At 51.5% G+C, this 25,212-nt stretch overlaps 1 protein-coding gene across 2 annotated transcripts in view; it reads right to left on the minus strand.

Annotated features, from left to right (window-relative positions):
- Positions 1–24,652, minus strand: part of CREB3L3 (cAMP responsive element binding protein 3 like 3) — a 48,140-nt gene extending 23,488 nt beyond the window's left edge. The window contains exons 1-5 of one of the 2 annotated variants that reach the window (XM_010349468.3): positions 24,492–24,652; positions 23,255–23,383; positions 20,983–21,280; positions 17,673–17,791; positions 15,419–15,556 (exon numbers count right to left, since the gene is read on the minus strand). In XM_010349468.3, the coding sequence (XP_010347770.1) occupies positions 15,419–15,556; positions 17,673–17,791; positions 20,983–21,280; positions 23,255–23,383; positions 24,492–24,536 (729 nt within the window). In that variant the 5' untranslated portion in view covers positions 24,537–24,652. Of the gene's footprint in view, positions 1–15,418; positions 15,557–17,672; positions 17,792–20,982; positions 21,284–23,254; positions 23,384–24,491 lie in introns of both variants that reach the window. The other variant, XM_003938810.4, reaches the window with a different exon arrangement.
- Between the last annotated feature and the right edge of the window lie 560 nt (positions 24,653–25,212).

Below are 25,212 nucleotides of genomic sequence, written 5' to 3' on the forward strand. Positions count from 1 at the left end.
TCGAGACCAGCCTGTTCAACGTGGTGAGACCCCAGCTCTACTAAAAATACAAAAATTAGCCAGGTATGGTGGTAGGTGCCTGTAATCCCAGCTACTCAGAAAGCTGAGGCCGGAGGATCACTTGAACCTGGGAGGCGGAGGTTGCAGTGAACCAAGATGACGCCACTGCCCTCCAGCCTGGTGACAGAGTGAGACTTTGCCTCAAAAATAAATATATAGGCCGGGCGCGGTGGCTCAAGCCTGTAATCCCAGCACTTTGGGAGGCCGAGGCGGGTGGATCACGAGGTCGAGAGATCGAGACCATCCTGGTCAACATGGTGAAACCCCGTCTCTACTAAAAATACAAAAAACTAGCTGGGCGTGGTGGCGCGTGCCTGTAATCCCAGCTACTCAGGAGGCTGAGGTAGGAGAATTGCCTGAGCCCAGGAGGCGGAGGTTGCGATGAGCCGAGATCGCGCCATTGCACTCCAGCCTGGGTAACAAGAGCGAAACTCCGTCCCAAAAAAAAAAAATAAATAAATAAATAAATATATAAATATTTAAATAAACTCTTCAGTTTGGGGACAGTGGGACTGTCACTACTGTCCTAACACCACGGCTTTACCTAACCTTCAGCCAACAACTTCACCCCACTCGCTTTCCATATGAGACATCCCTGAGCCAAGGACGCAGAGGCAGATTCCTAATGACTTGAAGCTACCCTTTCCCAAAGGCTTGCAGAGTCTCTGGGAGGCGCCCGGGTTCTGAGGGTCTTTTCCCAGCTCCCAATAGTGTAAAATAAGCAACCAGCCCCCGGACTGTGGGAACGGGTACCACTGCCGCCGCCTTGTGGTCATCTCTGGAAACAGTATCTTTCCCTGAAGACAGCAGGTGTTTCAAGACTGTCTTGTGTGTGCGTTTGTTTTTGTAGAGACCGAGTTTTACCATATTGGCCAGGCTGGTCTCCAACTCCCGACCTCGGGCGGTCTGCCTGCCTCAGCCTCCCAAAACGCTGGGATTGCAGGTGTGAGCCACTGTGCCCAACCAATAAGTGTCTTCAAATGGGAATGTCAGGCTGAGCGCAATGGCTCACAACTGTAATCCCAGCATTTCGGGAGACCAAGGCGGGCGGATCACCTGACGTCAGGAGTTCCAGACCAGCCTGGTCAAGGTGGTGAGACCCCAGCTCTACTAAAAATACAAAAATTAGCCAGGCATGGTGGTAGGTGCCTGTAATCCGACTAACTTGGGAAGCTGAGGCAGGAGGATCACCTGAACCGGGAAAGCGGTAGTTGCAGTGAACCAAGATCATGCCACTGCCCTCCAGCCTGGCGACAGAGTGAGACTCTCCCTCAGAAATAAAAATAAATAAATAAATATTAAAATAAACTCTTCACTTTGGGTAAAGTGGGACTGTCCCTACTGTCCTGATCCCACAACTTTACCTAACCTTGAGCCTAAATCTTCACCCCATCCGCTTTCCACATGAGACATCCCTGAGCCAAGGACGCAGAGGCAGATTTCTAATGACTTGAAGCTACCTTTTCCCCCGAACACTTGCAGAGTCTCCTGGAGGCGCCCGGGTTCTGAGGGTCTTTTCCCAGTTACTAACAGTGTGAAATAAGCAACCACCCCCCGGAATGTGGGAACGGGTACCACTGCCGCCGCCTTGTGGTCATCTCTGGGAACAGCACCTTTCCCTGAAGACAGCAGGTGTTTCAAAACTATCTAATGTCTTTTGTGTGCGTTTGTTTTTGTAGAGACGGGGTTTTACCTTATTGGCAAGGCTGGCCTCAAACTCCCGATCTCAGGTGATCTGCCTGCCTCAGCCTCGAAACGTGCTGGGATTCTAGGTGTAAGCCACCTCGCCCAACAAATAAATGTCTTCAAATGCGAATGTCAGGCTGGGCACAGTGGCTCACACCTGTAATCCCAGCGCTTTGGGAGGCCGAGGGAGGCTGACCACCTGAGGTCAGGAGTTCAAGATCCGCCTGGCCAACACGGTGAAACCTTGTTTCTACAAAAACTACAAAAAATCATCCACGTGTGGTAGTGTGTGCCCATAATCTCAGTTACTTGGGAGGCTGAGGCAGCAGAATCGCTTGAACCTGGGAGGTGGAGGCTGCAGTGAGCCAACATTGAGCCACTGTACTCTGGGTGACACAGGGAGCCTCTATTTCAAAAAATAATTTAAAAAAATAGGCCATGATAGGTGGCTCATGCCTGTAATTCCTGTACTTTGGGAGGCTGAGGCGGGCTGATCACCTGCGGTCAGGAGTTCTAGACCAGCCTGGCCAACGTGTTGAAACCCAAGCTCTACTAAAAATACAAAAATTAGCCAGGTATGATGGCAGGTGCCTGTAATCCCAGCTACTCGGAAAGCTCAGGCAGGAGGATCCCTTGAACCTGGAAGGCCGAGGTTGCAGTGAACACCACTGCCCTCCAGCCTGGCGACAGAGTCAGACTCTGTTTCATAAATAAATAAATATTCAAATAAACTATTCACTTTGGGGACAGTGGGACTGTTCCTACAGTCCTGACCCCACAACTTTACCTAACCTTGAGCCAACAGCGTCACCCTATCCACTTTCCACATGAGACATCCCTGAGCCAAGGACACAGAGGCAGATTCCTAGAAACTTGAAGCTACCCTTTCCCCAAACGCTGCAGAGTATCTGGGAGGCGCCTGGGTTCTGAGGGTCTTAGCCCAGTTCCAAATAGCGTAAAATAAGCAACCGCCCACGGGTCTGTGGGAACAGGTACCACTGCCGCCGCCTTGTGGTCATCTCTGGGAACAGCGCCTTTCCCTGAAGACAGCAGGTGTTTCAAGACCAATGTCTTTTTTGTTGCATTTTGTAGAGACGGGCTGGTCTCAAACTCCCGACGTCAGGCGATCAGCCTGCCCCAGCCTCCCAAAGTGCTGGGATTACAGGTGTGAGCCACTTCGCCCACCCAATAAATGATTCAAATGAAAATGTCAGGCTGGGTGTAGTGGCTCACACCTGTAATCCCAGCACTTTGGGAGGCGAAGGGAGGCGGATCACCTGAGGTTAAGAGTACGAGACCCACGGCGAAACCCTGTCTCTACCAAAACCACAAAAAATCAGTCAGCTGTGGTGGGTTGAGCCAGTAATCTCAGTTACGTGGGAGGCTGAGGCAGGAGAATTGATTGAACCTGGGAGGCTGTAGTGAGCCAAGATTGAGCCACTGCAGTACAGCCTGGCGACAGAGTGAGACTGTGTCTCATAAATAAATAAATAAACATTAAAATAAACTCTTCACTTTGGGGACAGTGGGACTGTCCCTACCGTCCTGATCACGAAACATTACCTAGCCTTCAGCAAACAACTTCACCCCATCTGCTTTCCATATGAGACATCCCCGACCCAAGGACACAAAGGCAGATTCCTAATGACTTGAAGCTACTCTTTCCCCAAATGCTTGCAGAGTCTCTGGGAGGCGCGTGGGTTCTTAGGGTCTTTCCCCAGTTACCAATAGTGTAAAATAAGCAACCAACCCCGGTCTGTGGGAACAGGTACCACTGTCGCCGCCTTGTGGTCATATCTGGGAACAGCACCTTTCCCAGAAGACAGCAGGTGTTTCAAGACTAATGTTATTTTTTGTGTTTGTTTTTGTACAGACTGGGTTTTACCATATTGGCCAGGCTGGTCTCGGACTCCCGACCTCAGGTGATCTGCCTGCCTCAGCCTCCAAAAGTGCTGGGATTAAAGCTGTGAGCCACCTCGCCCAATCAATGTATGTCTTCAAATGGGAATGTCAGACTGGGCGCAGTGGCTCACACCTGTAATCCCAGCACTTTCGGAGGCCGAGGGAGGTGGATTACCTGAGGTCAGGAGTTCAAGACCGGCCTGGACAACAAGATGAAACCCTGTCCCTACCAAAACTACAAAAAATCAGCTAGGTGTGGTGGTGTAAGCCCGGAATCTCAGTTACTTGGGAGGCTGAGGCAGAAGAATCGCTTGAACCTGAGGTGGAGGCTGCAGTGAGCCAGGATTGAGCGAGTGCATTCCAGCCTGGGTGACACAGGGAGACTCTGTCTTTTTTTTTTTTTTTTTTTTTTTGAGACGGAGTTTCGCTCTTGTTACCCAGGCTGGAGTGCAATGGCGCGATCTCGGCTCACCGCAACCTCCGCCTCCTGGGTTCAGGCAATTCTCCTGCCTCAGCCTCCTGAGTAGCTGGGATTACAGGCACGCTCCACCATGCCCAGCTAATTTTTAGTATTTTTAGTAGAGACGGGGTTTCACCATGTTGACCAGGATGGTCTCGATCTCTTGACCTCGTGATCCACCCGCCTCGGCCTCCCAAAGTGCTGGGATTACAGGCTTGAGCCACCGCGCCCGGCCTAGAGACTCTGTCTTAAAAAATAAAAAATAGGCCACGCAAGGTGGCTTATGTCTGTAATTCCTGCACTTTGGGAGACCGAGCCGGGGAGATCAGGAGTTCGAGACCAGCCTGTTCAACGTGGTGAGACCCCAGCTCTACTAAAAATACAAAAATTAGCCAGGTATGGTGGTAGGTGCCTGTAATCCCAGCTACTCAGAAAGCTGAGGCCGGAGGATCACTTGAACCTGGGAGGCGGAGGTTGCAGTGAACCAAGATGACGCCACTGCCCTCCAGCCTGGTGACAGAGTGAGACTTTGCCTCAAAAATAAATATATAGGCCGGGCGCGGTGGCTCAAGCCTGTAATCCCAGCACTTTGGGAGGCCGAGGCGGGTGGATCACGAGGTCGAGAGATCGAGACCATCCTGGTCAACATGGTGAAACCCCGTCTCTACTAAAAATACAAAAAACTAGCTGGGCGTGGTGGCGCGTGCCTGTAATCCCAGCTACTCAGGAGGCTGAGGTAGGAGAATTGCCTGAGCCCAGGAGGCGGAGGTTGCGATGAGCCGAGATCGCGCCATTGCACTCCAGCCTGGGTAACAAGAGCGAAACTCCGTCCCCAAAAAATAAATAAATAAATAAATAAATATATAAATATTTAAATAAACTCTTCAGTTTGGGGACAGTGGGACTGTCACTACTGTCCTAACACCACGGCTTTACCTAACCTTCAGCCAACAACTTCACCCCACTCGCTTTCCATATGAGACATCCCTGAGCCAAGGACGCAGAGGCAGATTCCTAATGACTTGAAGCTACCCTTTCCCAAAGGCTTGCAGAGTCTCTGGGAGGCGCCCGGGTTCTGAGGGTCTTTTCCCAGCTCCCAATAGTGTAAAATAAGCAACCAGCCCCCGGACTGTGGGAACGGGTACCACTGCCGCCGCCTTGTGGTCATCTCTGGAAACAGTATCTTTCCCTGAAGACAGCAGGTGTTTCAAGACTGTCTTGTGTGTGCGTTTGTTTTTGTAGAGACCGAGTTTTACCATATTGGCCAGGCTGGTCTCCAACTCCCGACCTCGGGCGGTCTGCCTGCCTCAGCCTCCCAAAACGCTGGGATTGCAGGTGTGAGCCACTGTGCCCAACCAATAAGTGTCTTCAAATGGGAATGTCAGGCTGAGCGCAATGGCTCACAACTGTAATCCCAGCATTTCGGGAGACCAAGGCGGGCGGATCACCTGACGTCAGGAGTTCCAGACCAGCCTGGTCAAGGTGGTGAGACCCCAGCTCTACTAAAAATACAAAAATTAGCCAGGCATGGTGGTAGGTGCCTGTAATCCGACTAACTTGGGAAGCTGAGGCAGGAGGATCACCTGAACCGGGAAAGCGGTAGTTGCAGTGAACCAAGATCATGCCACTGCCCTCCAGCCTGGCGACAGAGTGAGACTCTCCCTCAGAAATAAAAATAAATAAATAAATATTAAAATAAACTCTTCACTTTGGGTAAAGTGGGACTGTCCCTACTGTCCTGATCCCACAACTTTACCTAACCTTGAGCCTAAATCTTCACCCCATCCGCTTTCCACATGAGACATCCCTGAGCCAAGGACGCAGAGGCAGATTTCTAATGACTTGAAGCTACCTTTTCCCCCGAACACTTGCAGAGTCTCCTGGAGGCGCCCGGGTTCTGAGGGTCTTTTCCCAGTTACTAACAGTGTGAAATAAGCAACCACCCCCCGGAATGTGGGAACGGGTACCACTGCCGCCGCCTTGTGGTCATCTCTGGGAACAGCACCTTTCCCTGAAGACAGCAGGTGTTTCAAAACTATCTAATGTCTTTTGTGTGCGTTTGTTTTTGTAGAGACGGGGTTTTACCTTATTGGCAAGGCTGGCCTCAAACTCCCGATCTCAGGTGATCTGCCTGCCTCAGCCTCGAAACGTGCTGGGATTCTAGGTGTAAGCCACCTCGCCCAACAAATAAATGTCTTCAAATGCGAATGTCAGGCTGGGCACAGTGGCTCACACCTGTAATCCCAGCGCTTTGGGAGGCCGAGGGAGGCTGACCACCTGAGGTCAGGAGTTCAAGATCCGCCTGGCCAACACGGTGAAACCTTGTTTCTACAAAAACTACAAAAAATCATCCACGTGTGGTAGTGTGTGCCCATAATCTCAGTTACTTGGGAGGCTGAGGCAGCAGAATCGCTTGAACCTGGGAGGTGGAGGCTGCAGTGAGCCAACATTGAGCCACTGTACTCTGGGTGACACAGGGAGCCTCTATTTCAAAAAATAATTTAAAAAAATAGGCCATGATAGGTGGCTCATGCCTGTAATTCCTGTACTTTGGGAGGCTGAGGCGGGCTGATCACCTGCGGTCAGGAGTTCTAGACCAGCCTGGCCAACGTGTTGAAACCCAAGCTCTACTAAAAATACAAAAATTAGCCAGGTATGATGGCAGGTGCCTGTAATCCCAGCTACTCGGAAAGCTCAGGCAGGAGGATCCCTTGAACCTGGAAGGCCGAGGTTGCAGTGAACACCACTGCCCTCCAGCCTGGCGACAGAGTCAGACTCTGTTTCATAAATAAATAAATATTCAAATAAACTATTCACTTTGGGGACAGTGGGACTGTTCCTACAGTCCTGACCCCACAACTTTACCTAACCTTGAGCCAACAGCGTCACCCTATCCACTTTCCACATGAGACATCCCTGAGCCAAGGACACAGAGGCAGATTCCTAGAAACTTGAAGCTACCCTTTCCCCAAACGCTGCAGAGTATCTGGGAGGCGCCTGGGTTCTGAGGGTCTTAGCCCAGTTCCAAATAGCGTAAAATAAGCAACCGCCCACGGGTCTGTGGGAACAGGTACCACTGCCGCCGCCTTGTGGTCATCTCTGGGAACAGCGCCTTTCCCTGAAGACAGCAGGTGTTTCAAGACCAATGTCTTTTTTGTTGCATTTTGTAGAGACGGGCTGGTCTCAAACTCCCGACGTCAGGCGATCAGCCTGCCCCAGCCTCCCAAAGTGCTGGGATTACAGGTGTGAGCCACTTCGCCCACCCAATAAATGATTCAAATGAAAATGTCAGGCTGGGTGTAGTGGCTCACACCTGTAATCCCAGCACTTTGGGAGGCGAAGGGAGGCGGATCACCTGAGGTTAAGAGTACGAGACCCACGGCGAAACCCTGTCTCTACCAAAACCACAAAAAATCAGTCAGCTGTGGTGGGTTGAGCCAGTAATCTCAGTTACGTGGGAGGCTGAGGCAGGAGAATTGATTGAACCTGGGAGGCTGTAGTGAGCCAAGATTGAGCCACTGCAGTACAGCCTGGCGACAGAGTGAGACTGTGTCTCATAAATAAATAAATAAACATTAAAATAAACTCTTCACTTTGGGGACAGTGGGACTGTCCCTACCGTCCTGATCACGAAACATTACCTAGCCTTCAGCAAACAACTTCACCCCATCTGCTTTCCATATGAGACATCCCCGACCCAAGGACACAAAGGCAGATTCCTAATGACTTGAAGCTACTCTTTCCCCAAATGCTTGCAGAGTCTCTGGGAGGCGCGTGGGTTCTTAGGGTCTTTCCCCAGTTACCAATAGTGTAAAATAAGCAACCAACCCCGGTCTGTGGGAACAGGTACCACTGTCGCCGCCTTGTGGTCATATCTGGGAACAGCACCTTTCCCAGAAGACAGCAGGTGTTTCAAGACTAATGTTATTTTTTGTGTTTGTTTTTGTACAGACTGGGTTTTACCATATTGGCCAGGCTGGTCTCGGACTCCCGACCTCAGGTGATCTGCCTGCCTCAGCCTCCAAAAGTGCTGGGATTAAAGCTGTGAGCCACCTCGCCCAATCAATGTATGTCTTCAAATGGGAATGTCAGACTGGGCGCAGTGGCTCACACCTGTAATCCCAGCACTTTCGGAGGCCGAGGGAGGTGGATTACCTGAGGTCAGGAGTTCAAGACCGGCCTGGACAACAAGATGAAACCCTGTCCCTACCAAAACTACAAAAAATCAGCTAGGTGTGGTGGTGTAAGCCCGGAATCTCAGTTACCTGGGAGGCTGAGGCAGAAGAATCGCTTGAACCTGAGGTGGAGGCTGCAGTGAGCCAGGATTGAGCGAGTGCATTCCAGCCTGGGTGACACAGGGAGACTCTGTCTTAAAAAATAAAAAATAGGCCACGCAAGGTGGCTTATGTCTGTAATTCCTGCACTTTGGGAGACCGAGCCGGGGAGATCAGGAGTTCCAGACCAGCCTGGTCAACGTGGTGAAACCCCAGCTCTACTAAAAATACAAAAATTAGCCAGGCATGGTGGTAGGTGCCTGTAATCCCAGCTATTCAGAAAGCTGAGGCTGGAGGATCACTTGAACCTGGAAGGCGGAGGTTGCAGTGAACCAAGATGACGCCACTGCCCTCCAGCCTGGTGACAGAGTGAGATTTTGCCTCAAAAATAAATAAATAAATATTCAAATAAACTCTTCAGTTTGGGGACAGCAGGACTGTCCCTACTGTCCTAACAACACAACTTTACCTAACTTTTAGGCAACAACTTCACCCTATATGCTTTCCATATGAGACATCCCTGAGCCAAGGACCCTAAGACAGACTCCTAAAGAGTTGAGCTACCCTTTCCCCAAACGCTTGCAGAGTCTCTGGGAGGCGCCCGGGTTCTGAGGGTCTTTCCCCATCTCCCAACAGTGTAAAATAAGCAACCACCCCCCGGACTGTGGGAACGGGTACCACTGCCGCCGCCTTGTGGTCATCCCTGGGAACAGCACCTTTCCCTGAAGTCAGCAGGTGTTTCAAGAGGAACTAATGTCTTTTCTGCTTGTTTCTTTTTGTAGAGACGGAGTTTTACCATATTGACCAGGCTGGTCTCAGACTCCCGACCTCAGGCTGTCTGCCTGCCTCAGCCTCCCAAAATGCTGGGATTACAGGTTCGAGCCACCTCGCCCAACCAATAAATATCTTCAAATGCGAATGTCAGGCTGGGCACAGTGGCTCACACCTGTAATCCCAGGTCTTTGGGGAACCTAGGGAGGCGGATTACCTGAGGTCAGGATTTCAAGACCGGCCTGGCAAACACAGTCAAACCCTCTCTCTACCAAAACTACAAAAAAAAAAAAAAAAAAAACCAACAACAACAACAATAAAAAAAAACCAGCCAGGTGTGGTGGTGTGCGAGCCTAATCTGTTACTTGGGAGGCTGAGGCAGGAGAATCGCTTGAACCTGGGAAGTGGAGGCTGCAGTAAGCCAAGATGAGCCACTGCACTCCAGCCTGTGTGACACAGGGAGACTGTTGGAAATAATAATTTTAAAAATAGGCCACGTGAGTTGGCTCATGCCTCTAATTCCTGCACTTTGGGAGGCCGAGGTGGGTGGATCACCTGACGTCAGGAGTTCCAGACCAGCCTGGCCAACTTGGTGAAACCCCAGCTCTACTAAAAATACAAAAATTAGCCAGGTATGGTGGTAGGTGCCTGTAATCCCAGCTAGTCGGGAAGCTGAGGCAGGAGGATCCCTTGAAACTGGAAGGCGGAGGTTGCAGTGAACCAAGATGACGCCACTGCCCTCCAGCCTGGCGACTGAATGAGACTCTGTCTCAAAAATAAATACATAAATATTAAAGTAAACTCTTTACGTTGGGGACAGCGGGACTGTCCCTACTGTACTAACAACACAACTTTACCTAACCTTCAGCGAACAACTTGACCCCATCCACTTTCCATATGAGACATCCCTGAGCCAAGAATCCTAAGACAGACTCCTAAAGAGTTGAGCTACCCTTTCCCCAAACACTTGCAGAGTCTCTGGGAGGCGCCCAGGTTCTGAGGGTCTTTTCCCAACTCCAAATAGTGTAAAATAAGCAACCAGCCCCCGGACTGTGGTAACGGGTACCACTGCCGCCGTCTTGTGGTCATCTCTGGGAACAGCACCTTTCCCAGAAGACAAACTAATGTCTTTTTCGCTTGTTTTTTTTTTTTTTTTTTTTTTTTTTTGTAGAGACAGGGTTTTACCATATTGGCGAGGCTGGTCTCAAACTCCCAACCTCAGATGATGTGCCTGCCTCAGCCTCCCAATGTGCTGGGATTACAGATGTGAGCCAATTCGCCCAACCAATAAATAACTTCAAATGGGAGTGTCAGCCTGGGTGCAATGGCTCACACATACAATCCCAGCACTTTGAGAGGCCGAGGCGGGCAGAACACCTGACGTCAGGGGTTCTAGACCAGCCTAGCCAACCTGGTGAAACCCCAGCTCTACTAAAAATACAAAAATTAGCTATGGTGGTGGTAGGTGCCTGTAATCCCAGATACTTGGGAAGCTGAGGCAGGAGGATCACTTGAACCGGGAAGGCAGAGGTTGCAGTAAACAAAGATCAAGCCACAGCATTCCAGCCTGGCGACGGAGTGAGACTCTCATAAATAAATAAATATTAAAATAAACTGTTCACTTTGGGGACAGTGGAACTATCCCTACTGTCCTGACGCCACAACATTATCTAACCTTCAGCCAACAACATCACCCCATCCGCTTTCCATATGAGACATCCCTGAGCCAAGGACACAGAGGCAGATTCCTAATCACTGAAAGCTACTCTTTCCCCAAATGCTAGCAGAGTATCTGGGAGGCGCCTGGGTTCTGAGGGTCTTAACCCAGTTCCAAATAGTGTAAAATAAGCAACCGCCCACGGGACTGTGGGAACGGGTACCACTGCCGCCGCCTTGTGGTCATCTCTGCAAACAGCGCCTTTCCCTGAAGACAGCAGGTGTTTCAAGACCAATGTCTTTTTTGTTGCATTTTGTAGAGACGGGCTGGTCTCAAACTCCTGACCTCAGGCGATCAGCCTGCCCCAGCCTCCCAAAGTGCTGGGATTACAGGTGTGAGCCACTTCGCCCACCCAATAAATGATTCAAATGAAAATGTCAGGCTGGGTGTAGTGGCTCACACCTGTAATCCCAGCACTTAGGGAGGCGGAGGGAGGCGGATCACCTGAGGTTAAGAGTACGAGACCCACGGCGAAACCCTGTCTCTACCAAAACCACAAAAAATCAGTCAGCTGTGGTGCTTTGAGCCAGTAATCTCAGTTACGTGGGAGGCTGAGGCAGGAGAATTGATTGAACCTGGGAGGCTGTAGTGAGCCAAGATTGAGCCACTGCAGTACAGCCTGGCGACAGAGTGAGACTGTGTCTCATAAATAAATAAATAAACATTAAAATAAACGCCTCACTTTGGGGACTGTCCCTACCGTCCTTATCACGCAACTTTACTTAGCCTTCAGCAAACAACTTCACCCAGTCTGCTTTCCATATGAGACATCCCCGACCCAAGGATACAAAGGCAGATTCCTCATGACTTGAAGCTACTCTTTCCCCAAACGCTTGCAGAGTTTCTGGGAGGCACCTGGGTTCTGAGGGTCTTTCCCCAGCTCCCGATAGTGTAAAATAAGCAACCAGCCCCCGGGACTGTGGGAACGGGTACCACTGCCGCCGCCTTGTGGTCATATCTGGGAACAGCACCTTTCCCAGAAGACAGCAGGTGTTTCAAGACTAATGTTATTTTTTGTGTTTGTTTTTGTACAGACTGGGTTTTACCATATTGGCCAGGCTGGTCTCGGACTCCCGACCTCAGGTGATCTGCCTGCCTCAGCCTCCAAAAGTGCTGGGATTAAAGCTGTGAGCCACCTCGCCCAATCAATGTATGTCTTCAAATGGGAATGTCAGGCTGGGCGCAGTGGCTCACAGCTGTAATCCCAGCACTTTCGGAGGCCGAGGGAGGCGGATTACCTGAGGTCAGGAGTTCAAGACCGGCCTGGACAACAAGATGAAACCCTGTCCCTACCAAAACTACAAAAAATCAGCTAGGTGTGGTGGTGTAAGCCCGGAATCTCAGTTACTTGGGAGGCTGAGGCAGAAGAATCGCTTGAACCTGAGGTGGAGGCTGCAGTGAGCCAGGATTGAGCGAGTGCATTCCAGCCTGGGTGACACAGGGAGACTCTGTCTTTTTTTTTTTTTTTTTTTTTTTGAGACGGAGTTTCGCTCTTGTTACCCAGGCTGGAGTGCAATGGCGCGATCTCGGCTCACTGCAACCTCCGCCTCCTGCGTTCAGGCAATTCTCCTGCCTCAGCCTCCTGAGTAGCTGGGATTACAGGCACGCTCCACCATGCCCAGCTAATTTTTAGTATTTTTAGTAGAGACGGGGTTTCACCATGTTGACCAGGATGGTCTCGATCTCTTGACCTCGTGATCCACCCGCCTCGGCCTCCCAAAGTGCTGGGATTACAGGCTTGAGCCACCGCGCCCGGCCTAGAGACTCTGTCTTAAAAAATAAAAAATAGGCCACGCAAGGTGGCTTATGTCTGTAATTCCTGCACTTTGGGAGACCGAGCCGGGGAGATCAGGAGTTCGAGACCAGCCTGTTCAACGTGGTGAGACCCCAGCTCTACTAAAAATACAAAAATTAGCCAGGTATGGTGGTAGGTGCCTGTAATCCCAGCTACTCAGAAAGCTGAGGCCGGAGGATCACTTGAACCTGGGAGGCGGAGGTTGCAGTGAACCAAGATGACGCCACTGCCCTCCAGCCTGGTGACAGAGTGAGACTTTGCCTCAAAAATAAATATATAAATATTTAAATAAACTCTTCAGTTTGGGGACAGTGGGACTGTCACTACTGTCCTAACACCACGACTTTACCTAACCTTCAGCCAACAACTTCACCCCACTCGCTTTCCATATGAGACATCCCTGAGCTAAGGACGCAGAGGCAGATTCCTAATGACTTGAAGCTACCCTTTCCCAAAGGCTTGCAGAGTCTCTGGGAGGCGCCCGGGTTCTGAGGGTCTTTTCCCAGCTCCCAATAGTGTAAAATAAGCAACCAGCCCCCGGACTGTGGGAACGGGTACCACTGCCGCCGCCTTGTGGTCATCTCTGGAAACAGTATCTTTCCCTGAAGACAGCAGGTGTTTCAAGACTGTCTTGTGTGTGCGTTTGTTTTTGTAGAGACCGAGTTTTACCATATTGGCCAGGCTGGTCTCCAACTCCCGACCTCGGGCGGTCTGCCTGCCTCAGCCTCCCAAAACGCTGGGATTGCAGGTGTGAGCCACTGTGCCCAACCAATAAGTGTCTTCAAATGGGAATGTCAGGCTGAGCGCAATGGCTCACAACTGTAATCCCAGCATTTCGGGAGACCAAGGCGGGCGGATCACCTGACGTCAGGAGTTCCAGACCAGCCTGGTCAAGGTGGTGAGACCCCAGCTCTACTAAAAATACAAAAATTAGCCAGGCATGGTGGTAGGTGCCTGTAATCCGACTAACTTGGGAAGCTGAGGCAGGAGGATCACTTGAACCGGGAAGGTGGAGGTTGCAGTGAACCAAGATCATGCCACTGCCCTCCAGCCTGGCGACAGAGTGAGACTCTCCCTCAGAAATAAAAATAAATAAATAAATATTAAAATAAACTCTTCACTTTGGGTAAAGTGGGACTGTCCCTACTGTCCTGATCCCACAACTTTACCTAACCTTGAGCCTAAATCTTCACCCCATCCGCTTTCCACATGAGACATCCCTGAGCCAAGGACGCAGAGGCAGATTTCTAATGACTTGAAGCTACCTTTTCCCCCGAACACTTGCAGAGTCTCCTGGAGGCGCCCGGGTTCTGAGGGTCTTTTCCCAGTTACTAACAGTGTGAAATAAGCAACCACCCCCCGGAATGTGGGAACGGGTACCACTGCCGCCGCCTTGTGGTCATCTCTGGGAACAGCACCTTTCCCTGAAGACAGCAGGTGTTTGAAGACTAATGTCTTTTCTGCTTGTTTCTTTTCGTAGAGACGGGGTTTTACTATCTTGTCCGGGCTGGTCTCAAACTCCTGACCTCAGGTGATCTGCCTGCCTCAGCCTCCCAAAGTCCTGGGATTACAGGTGTGAGCCACCTGCCCATCCAATAAATACCTTCAAATGGGAATGTCAGGTTCAGCGCAGAGGCTCACAGCTGTAATCCTAGGAATTTTGGAGGCGGACAGGTGGATCACCTGAGGTCAGGAGTTCGAGACCGGCCTGACCAATATGGTGAAATCCCTGTCTCTATTATAAATACAAAAATTTGCTGGGCGTGGTGGCGGGTGACTGTAGTCCCAGGTTCGCGGGAAGCTGAGGCAGAAGAAGGGTATTCTCATGGCAAGATGGCTAGTGAGTGTATCCTTCCTGCAGTCCAGGAAGTAAAAATTGCATTGCTGAAAGACCCTTTGTCTCAGTGCTAATTTTTCTTTGTGGCACCAAGCATCTGTTTCCAACATCTATTTCCAACAGCTTGAACCCAGGTGGCAGAGGTTGCAGTGAGTTGAGGTCAGGCCACTGCACCCCAGCCTGGGTGACAGACTAAGACTGTAATCCTAGCAGTTTGGGAGGCTAAGGCAGGTGGATCACGAGGGAATCCCAGCACTTTGGGAGACCGAGGCAGGTGGATCATGAGGTCAGGAGTTAAAGACCAGCCTGGCCAAGATGATGAAACCCCATCTCTACTAAAAATAAAACAGAAATCAGCTGGGCGTGGTAGTGGGCACCTGTAACCCCAGCTACTCAGGAGGCTGAGGCAGGAGAATCGCTTGAAGCCAGGAGGCAGAGATGGCAGTGAGCCAAGATTGCGCCACTGCATTCCAGCCTGGGCAACAGAGTGAGACTTTGTCTAAAAAAAAGAAAACAATCAAGCCTGTAATCCCAGCACTTTGGGAGGCCGAGGCGGGTGGATCACGAGGTCAAGAGATCGAGACCATTCTGGTCAACATGGTGAAACCCCGTCTCTACTAAAAATACAAAAAATTAGCTGGGCATGGTGGTGCGTGCCTGTAATCCCAGCTACTCAGGAGGCTGAGGCAGGAGAATTGCCTGAACCCAGGAGGCGGAGGTTGCGGTGAGCCGAGATAGCGCCATTGCACTCCAGCCTGGGTAACAAGAGCGAAACTCCGTCTCAAAAAAAAAAAAAAAAAAAAGAAAACAAAAAGACTCTGTCTCTAAACAAATAAATAAATGAAGGTGGGACACACAGGCAGGTAAGGGCATGAAGGGGGGACGGACCTGGGGCTGGAAGTCCCCTGAGACTCACCTTCGTGAGCGGCAGCTGGATGGGCAGGGTGATGCCTTCTTTCACCAGCAGCTTCTTCTCATCCTCGGTCAGCACCAGCTCCTGACAGTGCCCGGCCACAGGTCGCAGCAGGTGGGGGGCTCCCAGTTGATGCTGTTGCTAGGGAAAAAAACACAGGAATGACGGCAGGTTCAGGGCCTTTGGGAAATGAAAGAATCATTAGGTCAAGAACACAATCATCCCAGGCCGGGCGTGTTATCACAGCACTTTGGGAGGCTGAGGCACGTGGATCACTTGAACTCAGGAGTTTGTGACCGGCCTGGGAAACATAATGAAACCTCATCTCTACTAAAAATACAAAAATTAGCCAGGCGTGGTGGTGGGCACCCATAATCCCAGCTATTCGGGTGGCTGCAGCAGGAGAATTGTTTGAAGCTGGGAAGTGGAGGTTGCAGTGAGCCCAGATCATACCATTGCCTTCCAGCCTGGGAGACAGAGCAGGACTCTGTCTCTCTCTCTCTCTCGCTCTCTCTCTCTCTCCATACACACACACACACACACACACACACACACACACACAGACATATATACATATATATATATGTATATATATATATATATACATATATATATATATATATATATATATATATATATAGCCTCCCAAGTAGCTGGGGCTACAGGGCACGCCACCATGCTTGGCTAATTTTTGTATCTTTTTTGTAGAAATGGAGTTTCACTATGTTGCTCAGGCTGGTCTGAAACTCCTGGGCTCAAGCAATCTGCCCACTCCCAAAGTGCTAGGATTACAGGCATGAGCCACCACGCCCGCCTTTTTTCTTTTTAGATGCAGGGTCTCACTGTGTCACCCAGGCTGGAGTCCAGTCATGTGATTACAGCTCACTGCAGCCTCAACCTCCTGGGCTCAAGTGATCACACTCCTGCCTCTGCCTTCCCAGTAGCTGGGACTACAGGTGTGCACCACATACAACAGCTAATAACAGACAAGGTCTTGTTATTTTGCCCAGGCTGGTCTTGAACTTCTGTTAACTGGCATTTTTAAATGTATCGGTTTTTTGTATATTTGTTCTGTATGTCAGCTATACAAAAAAAATGGGAGGTTGAGGCAGGAGGATCACTTGAGCCCAGGAGTCTGAGGCAGTGGTGGTGACAGACAGAAACCTTGACTTTAAATAAAATAAAATAAGGCTGGGCGCGGTGGCTCACGCCTGTAATCCCAGCACTTTGGGAGGCCAAGGCAGGTGGATCACTTGATGTCAGGAGTTTGAGGCCAGCCTGACCAACATGGCGAAACCCCGTCTCTACTGAAAATACAAAAATTAGTCAGGCATGGTGGTGGACACCTGTAGTCCCAGGTATTCAGGGGCTGAGGCACGAAAATCGCTTGAACCCGGGAGGCAGAGGTTGCAGTGAGCTGAGATGGTCCCACTGCACTCCAGCCTGGGTGGCAAGAGAGAAAGTCTGTCTCAAGAAAAATTAGCTGGGTCTGGTGGTGCACACCTATAGTCCCGGCTACTTGGGAGTCTGAGGCAGGAGTATCACTTGAGGCCAGGAGTTCAAGGCTGCACTGAACTAGGATTGTAACACTGCCCTCCAGCCTGGTCCACAGAGTAAGATCCTGTCTCAAAAAAAAAAAAAAAAAAAAGGAAAATTCCGTTTAAGGTGATAAACAAAGCATTTAGAAGCATGCCTGGTGTGTAGCAGGTACCTCGCCAGTTTTAGCGCTGTTCCCGTTTTTGTGGTTGAGGCAGGCTTCTTGCTCTGTTGTCCAGGCTGGAGTGCAGTGGTGCAATCTCAGCTCACTGCAGCCTCAACCTCCTGGGTTCAAGTGATCCTCCCACCTCAGCCTTCCAAGTAGCCAGAACCACAGGCATATGTCACCACACCAAGCTAATTTTTATATTTTTTGCATAGATAGGGTTTCACCGTGTCGCCCAGGCTGGTCTCAAACTCCTGAGCTCAAGCGATCTGCCCGCTGTGGCCTCCGAAACTGCTGGGATGACAGGCATGAGCCTCCGAACCCAGCCATTTTTTTTAAAAAAGTGGCCGTTGTTACTACCGCATATTACAGAGGGAGACACCGAGCCCAGGCGACAGTGAACCCAGGACTGGAACGGTCTCTAACTGTGGGGAAATTCCACACCTTTCTGTGACTTGTTTTTCCAGTCTCTGAAATGGGGGATGTTTTGGCTCCCCCAAACCCGAGCAGCCCTCCCAGCTGCAACACACCGTGGGAGGGTGTGGGGATGCTCACCAGGTCCCCGCTGCTGCCCGAAAGCAGCAGATCTTTCACCGTGAGATTGCATCGTGGTGACAGGCCCACCGGTTCAGCCTGCTTCTCAGCATAGATCCTTCCTCCAGGGCTCCACATTTCTGACCAGGGCAGGTGGGGATGGAGACAGGGAGAGTGTCAGATGGGGGGAATCCTGAGCTCCCAGCCTCCAACCCCATTCTCCACCAAGTCTCCCATGATTTTTTTTTTTTTTTTTTTTTTTAAGAGAGAGATTCTCACTTTGTCACCAGGTGCCAGGCTGGAGTGCAGTGGAGTGATCTCGGCTCACTGCAACCTCTGCCTCCCAGGTTCAAGCGATTCTCCTGCCTCAGCCTCCCAAGTAGCTGGGATTAGAGGGGCGCGCCACCATGCCCAGATAATTTTTGTATTTTATTTAGTAAAGACGGAGTTTCACCATGTTGGCCGGGATGGTCTCCATCTCTTGACCTCATGATCCACCTGCCTAAGTCTCCCAAAGGTCGGGGATTACAGCCGTGAGCCACTGCATCTGGCCTGAGTCTCCCGTGATGAATCCCAATGTTCGTAGAATTTTTGCCAAAGCTTGGAGTTCCCAAGGCCTAGGCTGAAGGGGGCAGCCCTCACTAGTGACTCAGTCTCCCCTCTGCTATAAGATGGGAACCCAGCCAGGCAAGGTGGCTCATGCCTGTAATCTCAGCACTTTGGGAGGCCAAGGCAGGTGGATCATCTGAGGTCAGGAGTTCAAGACCAGTCTGGCCAACATGGGGAAACCCCGTCTCTATTAAAAATACAAAAATTAGCCAGGCGTGGTGGCGGGCATCTAATCCCAGCTACTCGGGAAGTTGAGGCAAAAGAATCACCTGAACCCGGGAGCTAGAGGATACAGTGAGGGTCCAGCCTGGGTGACAGAGCAAGACTTCATCTCAAAAATTTTTTTTAAAAGCAATGCTTGGTGGCTGACACTGTAATCCCAGCATTTTGGGAGGCCGAGGTGGGCAGATCATGAGGTCAGAAGATTGAGACCATCCGGGCCAACATGGTGAAACCATATCTCCACTAAAATGACAAAAATTAGCTGGGTGTGGTGGCACGCACCTGTAGTACCTACTCGGGAGGCTGAGGCAGGAGAATCTCTTGAGCCCCAGATGCGGAGGTTGCAGTGAGCCAAGACTGTGCCACTACATTCCAGCCTGGCGACAGAGCAAGACTGCCTCAAAAAAAAAAAAGAACGCAAATTCAGCAGGGCTTGGTTCTGTCTGTCCTACAAAGCTGAGGAAGGCAGACACAGGACATGGTCAGGGGACACCAGCTGATTCAAAAGGGAGTGGCTGTTATCACACAGAACTGCAGGCTAGACTACAGCCAGCCAGACCTTATCTCACCAGAGGGGCAGGGACAGGGTCTGATTCACCTCTGGCTGCCCCTCCTGGTACCCGGCATGCAGTAGGCAAGCTGTCCACGCACACAAACTTCAGGTCAACTAACCCTTGGTACCAATCCGAGCTGGGCAGGGCTGAGCGATCTTGAGGAAGTGACTTCACGTCTCTGAGCCTCAGGATTGTTTGTTGTTTTTTTCTGTTTCTTTTTCTTTTTTTAAGACAGGGTTTCACCATGCTGGTCAGGCTGTTCTTGAACTCCCGACCTCAGGTGATCTGCCCGCCTTGGCCTCCAAAGTGCTTGGATTACAGGCGTGAGCCACCACGCCTGGTCTCTTTTGTTTTATTTTTATTGATCATGTCAAAGGAGATTTCAGTGCTATATTTTTTTCTTTTCTTTCTTTCTTTTACTTTTTCTTTTTTTTTTTTTTTTTTTTGAGACAGAGTCTGGCTCTGTCACCCAGGCTGGAGTGCAGTGGCATGATCTCGGCTCACTGCAACCTCTGCTTCCTATGTTCAAGCGATTCTCCTGCCTCACCCTCCCAAGTAGCTGGGCCTACAGGCCCCCTCCAGTGAGTCCGGCTAATTCTTGTAGTTTTAATAAAGACAGGGTTTCACCATGTTGGCCAGGCTGGTCTCGAACTCTTAACCTCAGGTGATCTGCCCGCCTCAGTCTCCCAAAGTGCTGGGATTACAAGTGTGAGTCTCCATGCCCAGTCAGAGCCTCAGTTTTTTCAACTCTCCAATGGGATCAAGAGGAGCTCACAGCAAGGCTTAAGGGACAAAGGACACCCAGAGCTCAGGTATCTCCAGCCAGAGCACTGCCTGGCCTGCTAGGACTGCTTCATGTACGGAGTAAATCTTTACAGATCTGCTGTCCCCATATCTAGGAGGAGCACCTGGATCCTGGGACCCAGTAACCTCATGTACTTTTATTTAGCATCTACACGCCAAGTGCCATGGCTCACACCTCTAACCCCAGCACTCTGAGAAGCTTCGGTGGGCAGATCGCCTGAGGTCATGAATTTGAGACCAGCCTGGCCAACATGGTGAAACCCCATCTCTACTAAAAATACAAAAAAAATCGACAGGTGTGGTGGCGGGTGCCTGTAATCGCAGCTACACTGAGGCAGGAGAATCCTTGACCCTGAGGTGGAGGTTGCAGTGAGCCGAGATCGCACCACTGCACTCCAGCCTGGGTGACAGAGGGAGACTTCGTATCAAAAAAGAAAAAGAGAAAAAGCCGGGTGCAGTGGCTCACGCCTGTAATCCCAGCACTTTGGGAGGCTGAGGTGGGTGGATCACCTGAGGTCAGAAGTTGGAGACCAGCCTGGCCAATGTGGTGAAACCCCGTCTCTACTAAAAAATATAAAATATTAGCTGGGTGGGTCCACACACCTGCAGTCCCAGCTACTTGGGAGGCTGAGGAAGGAGGATCGTTCGAACCCGGGAGGTGGAGATTGCAGTGAGTCGAGGTTCCACCACTGCACTCCAGCCTGGGCAACAGAGCGAGACCCCCATCTCAAAACAAACAAACAGACAGAACAGAAAGAAAAAAGAAAAAAACATCCACGAGGAACCAGGCACAGGGTATAGACACACAGAAGGTGAGACTCTGCCTTCAGGCTGTGCTTGTGAGCACCATGCCTGGTGCCTGAGCTGCCTGCCAAGGTTACATCTCAGCTCTGTGGTTTTAGCTCATGGCTCGACCTGATGGGACTCAGTTTCACGATCTGGAAAATGGGCTCCCAATAGCCTCACCCTGAGAGCATGAAAACCAAGTGAGACACGTGTCCTGAGTTTGAGTTTGGGCCCAACTCCAAATTGCTGTGTGACTTCGGGCAAGATGTCAACCCTCTCTGAGCCTCCATTTTCTCACTTAGAGGAAGGCTCTGGAACGAGGTGAGGGTGGTAGGCAGAGATACAGCAGAACTCACCCAGGTCTATGGTCACAGAGGCTTCAGGCACTTGGACCACTGGCCCCGGGGGTGTGGTGGGGCAGGAGGTGCCAGGATGATATGAGAGGCAGGGCCCCTTGCCAGGCTGGGCAGGATGGCCGCCGGCTGGGGAGGCGGCTGGTCCGATGCGTGGAGGGGTGTCTGGGGGGTCAGATGGGAGGTCTTCAGAGATGCCACTATCGCTGCCTTCAGGGGACCAGAGTGGGGAGCTGGGCAGTGAGTCTCCAGAGCCCAGGATGGAGCTGAGGAAGTCATCAGGGTCGGGGTTTGGCAGGACCTGCTGGGGTGGACAGGGAGGGGTAGGAATTAGGGGGCGTACATTCTTTCTAGATTGCTGTGTGGCCCCAGGCAAACCAGACACTCTCTTTGGGCCTTAGGTGTCATGTCTTTTCTTTTCTTTTTTGGAGACAGTCTCCCTCTGTCGCCAGGCTGGAGTGCAGTGGCGTGATCTTGGCTCACCGCAACCTCCGCCTCCTGGGTTCAAGCGATTCTCCTGCCTCAGCCTCCCAAGTAGCTGGGATTACAGGCACCTGCCACTGTGCCCAGCTAATCTTTGTGTTTTTAGTAAAGACGGAGTTTCAATATGTTGGCCAGGATGGTCTCGATCTCCCGACCTTGTGATCTGCCTGCCTCAGCCTCCCAAAGTGCTGGGATTACAGGCATGAGCCGCCGCACCCGGCCAGGTGTTCTCTCTTTAAGATGGAGTAATGCTTCTTCCTCCCATGCTGTTGAGGCTCAAACACAGTAACATAGCATACAAAACCCAGCCAGCACCTGGTGCGGTGGCTCATGCCCGTAATTCCAACACTTTGGGAAGCCAAGGCGGGTGGATCACTTGAGGTCAGGAGTTCGAGACAAGCCTGGCCAACATACTGAAACCCCATCTCTACTAAAAATCCAAAAATTAGCTGGGTGTGGTGGCGAGTGCCTGCAATCCCCGCTACTTGGGAGGCTGAGGCAGGAGAATCGCTCGAACCCAGGCGGAGGGGTGGATGTGGCAGTGAGCCGGGATCACGCTGCTGTTCTCCGTTCTGGGTGACAGAGGAGGAAAGGGAAGGAAAGGGGAAGGGAGGGAAGAAGGAGGGAGGGAGGGAAAGAGAGTGAAGGAAGGAAAGAAAGAGAAGACGCCTCCAGGGCAGACCCAGTGGCTCACGCCTTTAATCCCAGCACTTTCAGAGGCCAAGGAGGAGGATTGCTTGAGCCCAGGAGGTCAAGATTGTAGTGAGCCATGATCACACTGCTGCCCTCCAGCCTGGATAACACAGTAAGAACGTCTCAGAAATAAAGAAAAGAATGAAGGAAGACAAGCGAGAGAAAAAGAAAAAGGCAGGGAAGAAGGGAAGGGAAGAAGGGAAAGGAAGTGATGAGATGGGATGTGAACGGAAGGGGAAGGAGGAAGAAAGAAAGAAAAAGAAAGAAAGAAAAAGAGAAAGACAGAAAGAAAAGAAAGAAAGAAAGAAAGAGAAGGAAAGAGAAAGAAAGGAAGGAAGGAAGGAAGGAAGGAAGAGAAAGGGAAGAAAGAAGAGAGGCCGGGCGCAGCGGCTCACATCTGTAATTCCAGCACTTTGGGAGGCCCGGGCAGGCAGATCACCTGAGGTCAGGAGTTTGAGACCATCCTGGCCAACATGGAGAAACCCTGTCTCTACTGAAAATACAAAATTAGCCAGGCGCGGTGACACATGCCCATAATTCCAGCTACTCTGGAGGCTGAGGCACCGGAATTGCTTGAACCTGGGAGGCAGAGGTTGTGCTGAGCTGAGGTAGTGCCACTGGACTCCAGCCTGGGCAACAAGAGTGAAACTCCATCTCAAAATAAAAGGAGAAAAAGATAGAGAAGGAAAGAGAGATTGAGAGACAGAGAGAGAGAGAGAGAGAGAGAGAGAGAGAGAGGAGGGAGGGAGAGAGGGAGGAAGGAAGGAAGGAGAAAGACAAAGGAAGGAGAGGAAGGAGGGGAGGGAGAGCAGGAGAGAACTGAACCCCGCCAGGGAGGTGCAAGCCCCGAGTTTGAGTTTGAACCTAACTCCAAATTGCTGTGTGACTTTGGATAAGTTTCCACACTGCTCTAGACCTCCATTTCCTCACCCACAAGAAAAATAATGTGTTTTGCTAAAATCAAGCACCGTGAGCCATCAGTGCTTTGTAGAGCCAAGCAGAGCTCTGGCTGGGCTCTGGCGGTTCTAGGACTTGCGTGGGGCCTCAGGTGGCCCGCCTGGAGCTCCGTGGCCCGGGGTATCTGCACTGGGCTCCCTACCTGGTCTTTGACGCAGCCCCAGCCCTCGCCCAGCTCCACATGTCTCAGGACGCCATCCTGCCGGTCAAACAGGAGATCCAGGAGCTCAAAGCTATCGATGGGGTCCATGGGGCAGGCAGAAGAAGCCATCTGGGGTGCAAGGAACAGGTGCGAGGGTCACACACAGCCCGTCTCCTCCCCACCTCCCCTGTGCACACAACCCTAGCTCCTTCCAGCTCAACTTCAGTCGCCGCTCGGCCTCCAAGTTGGGTCATCCACTGCCCCTCGCTGGGCCTCCCCTTGCAAATCTGGACTTTGAGGCTGATAGAATTCCACTGAGAGCCAATTTCCCTTAAAGTGCTGGAGAGGCTGGGTGTGGTGGCTCACGCCTGTAATCTCAACACTTTGGGAGGCTGGGGCAAGAGGATCACTTGCGCCCAGGAGTTCAAGACCAGCCCTCACAACATAGAGAGATCCAATCTCTACTGAAAATAATTTTTAAAAATTAGCCTGCTGTAGTGTCACACAATTGTCATCGAAGCTACTGGGGAGGCTGAGGTAGGAGGATCCCTTGAGCCCAGGAGGTTGAGGCCGCAGTGAGCTCTGACTGCACCACTGCACTCCAGCCTGGGCCACAGAGCAAGTTGTTTCCAAAAACGAAAAGATATCCCAGGTGCAGTGGTTCACATCTGCAATCCCAGCACTTTGGGAGGCCAAGGCAGGCAGATCACCTGAGGCCAGGAGTTTGATACCAGCCTGGCCAACATGGTGAAGCCCTGTCTCTACGAAAAACACAAAAATTAGCCGGGCATGGTGGTGCGTGCCTGTAATCCCAGCTACTTGGGAGGCTGAGGTGGGAGGATCGCTTGAACCCGGGAGGTGGAAATTGCGGTGAGCCGAGATTGCGCCACTGCACTCCAGCCTGGGTGGCAGAGGAAAACTCCATCTCACAAATTAATCATAATAAAAAGAAAATTTAAAGTGCTGGAGAGAGGTCCTGGCCAGGGATGCCACTTGCCACTGAGGCCTTCACGCCTGCCCAGGTGCCCACTCCTGGGAGGAATGGGGGCCCCCGGAAGAAAGACAAGGGCAGCCCCAGGGCAGAGGCGCAGAGTTTTGCTGGCTGCACCCGTCCTCTGGATCTGTCTTCCCATCCGTTCAATGGGGGTGGAGACGGGTTTCTTTCCAGGTCTGGCAGCTTCAGGAGGCTTTTTCCCAGCCTAGACTCCCGCTCCCCTGGGGACCCGGCGGGACTCACCTTTCCTGCAGCTAAATTCTCATTCATGGGTCCATCCAGTTCCATCTGCAGATGCCTGCGGGGGAGTCTCTGCTCCGAGCTGGAGATCCACCTGCTGCCAGCGCTGTCTGGGGCCGGGCAAGGCTGCAGCCTTCTGCGGCTCGGTCACCACTCCCAAAAGATGCTCAAACAGTCCCAGGCAGCTCCCAGCCCTCCCCCGGGTGCTGATTGGTGGATAGAGCAGAGAGACAGGGCTGAGGGCCAATGACACCGGGGCCGGCAGGGGCAGGGGAGGGAAGACCGTTATCTGGGTATTTGGTGGTTTTCCAACCCTGAGTGGGCAAAGGTCGAAGTCTGGGGTACCTCAGCTCTACCATGACCTCTCCCCTACTTACGGGGAACATTTTTTTTTTAACAGAGTTTTGCTCTTGTTCCCCAAGCTGGAGTGCAATGGCGAGATCTTGGCTCACTGCAACCTCCGCCTCCCGGATTCAAGGGATTCTCCTGCCTCAGCCTCCCCAGTAGCTGGGATTACAGGCACCCACCACCACGCCCAGCTAATCTTTGTATTTTTAGTAGAGATGGGTTTTCACCATGTTGGCCAGGCTGGTCTCGAACTCCTGAGCTTGTGATCCACCCGCCTCGGTTTTCCAAAGTGCTGGGGTTACATACGTGAGCCACCGCCCCCGGCCAGTTATGGGACCTTTTCTTTACAGTGTTTCACTCTTGTGACCCAGGCTGG

This window comes from Saimiri boliviensis, chromosome 14, assembly GCF_048565385.1.
Source record: "Saimiri boliviensis isolate mSaiBol1 chromosome 14, mSaiBol1.pri, whole genome shotgun sequence".
Classification (NCBI taxonomy): domain Eukaryota; kingdom Metazoa; phylum Chordata; class Mammalia; order Primates; family Cebidae; genus Saimiri; species Saimiri boliviensis.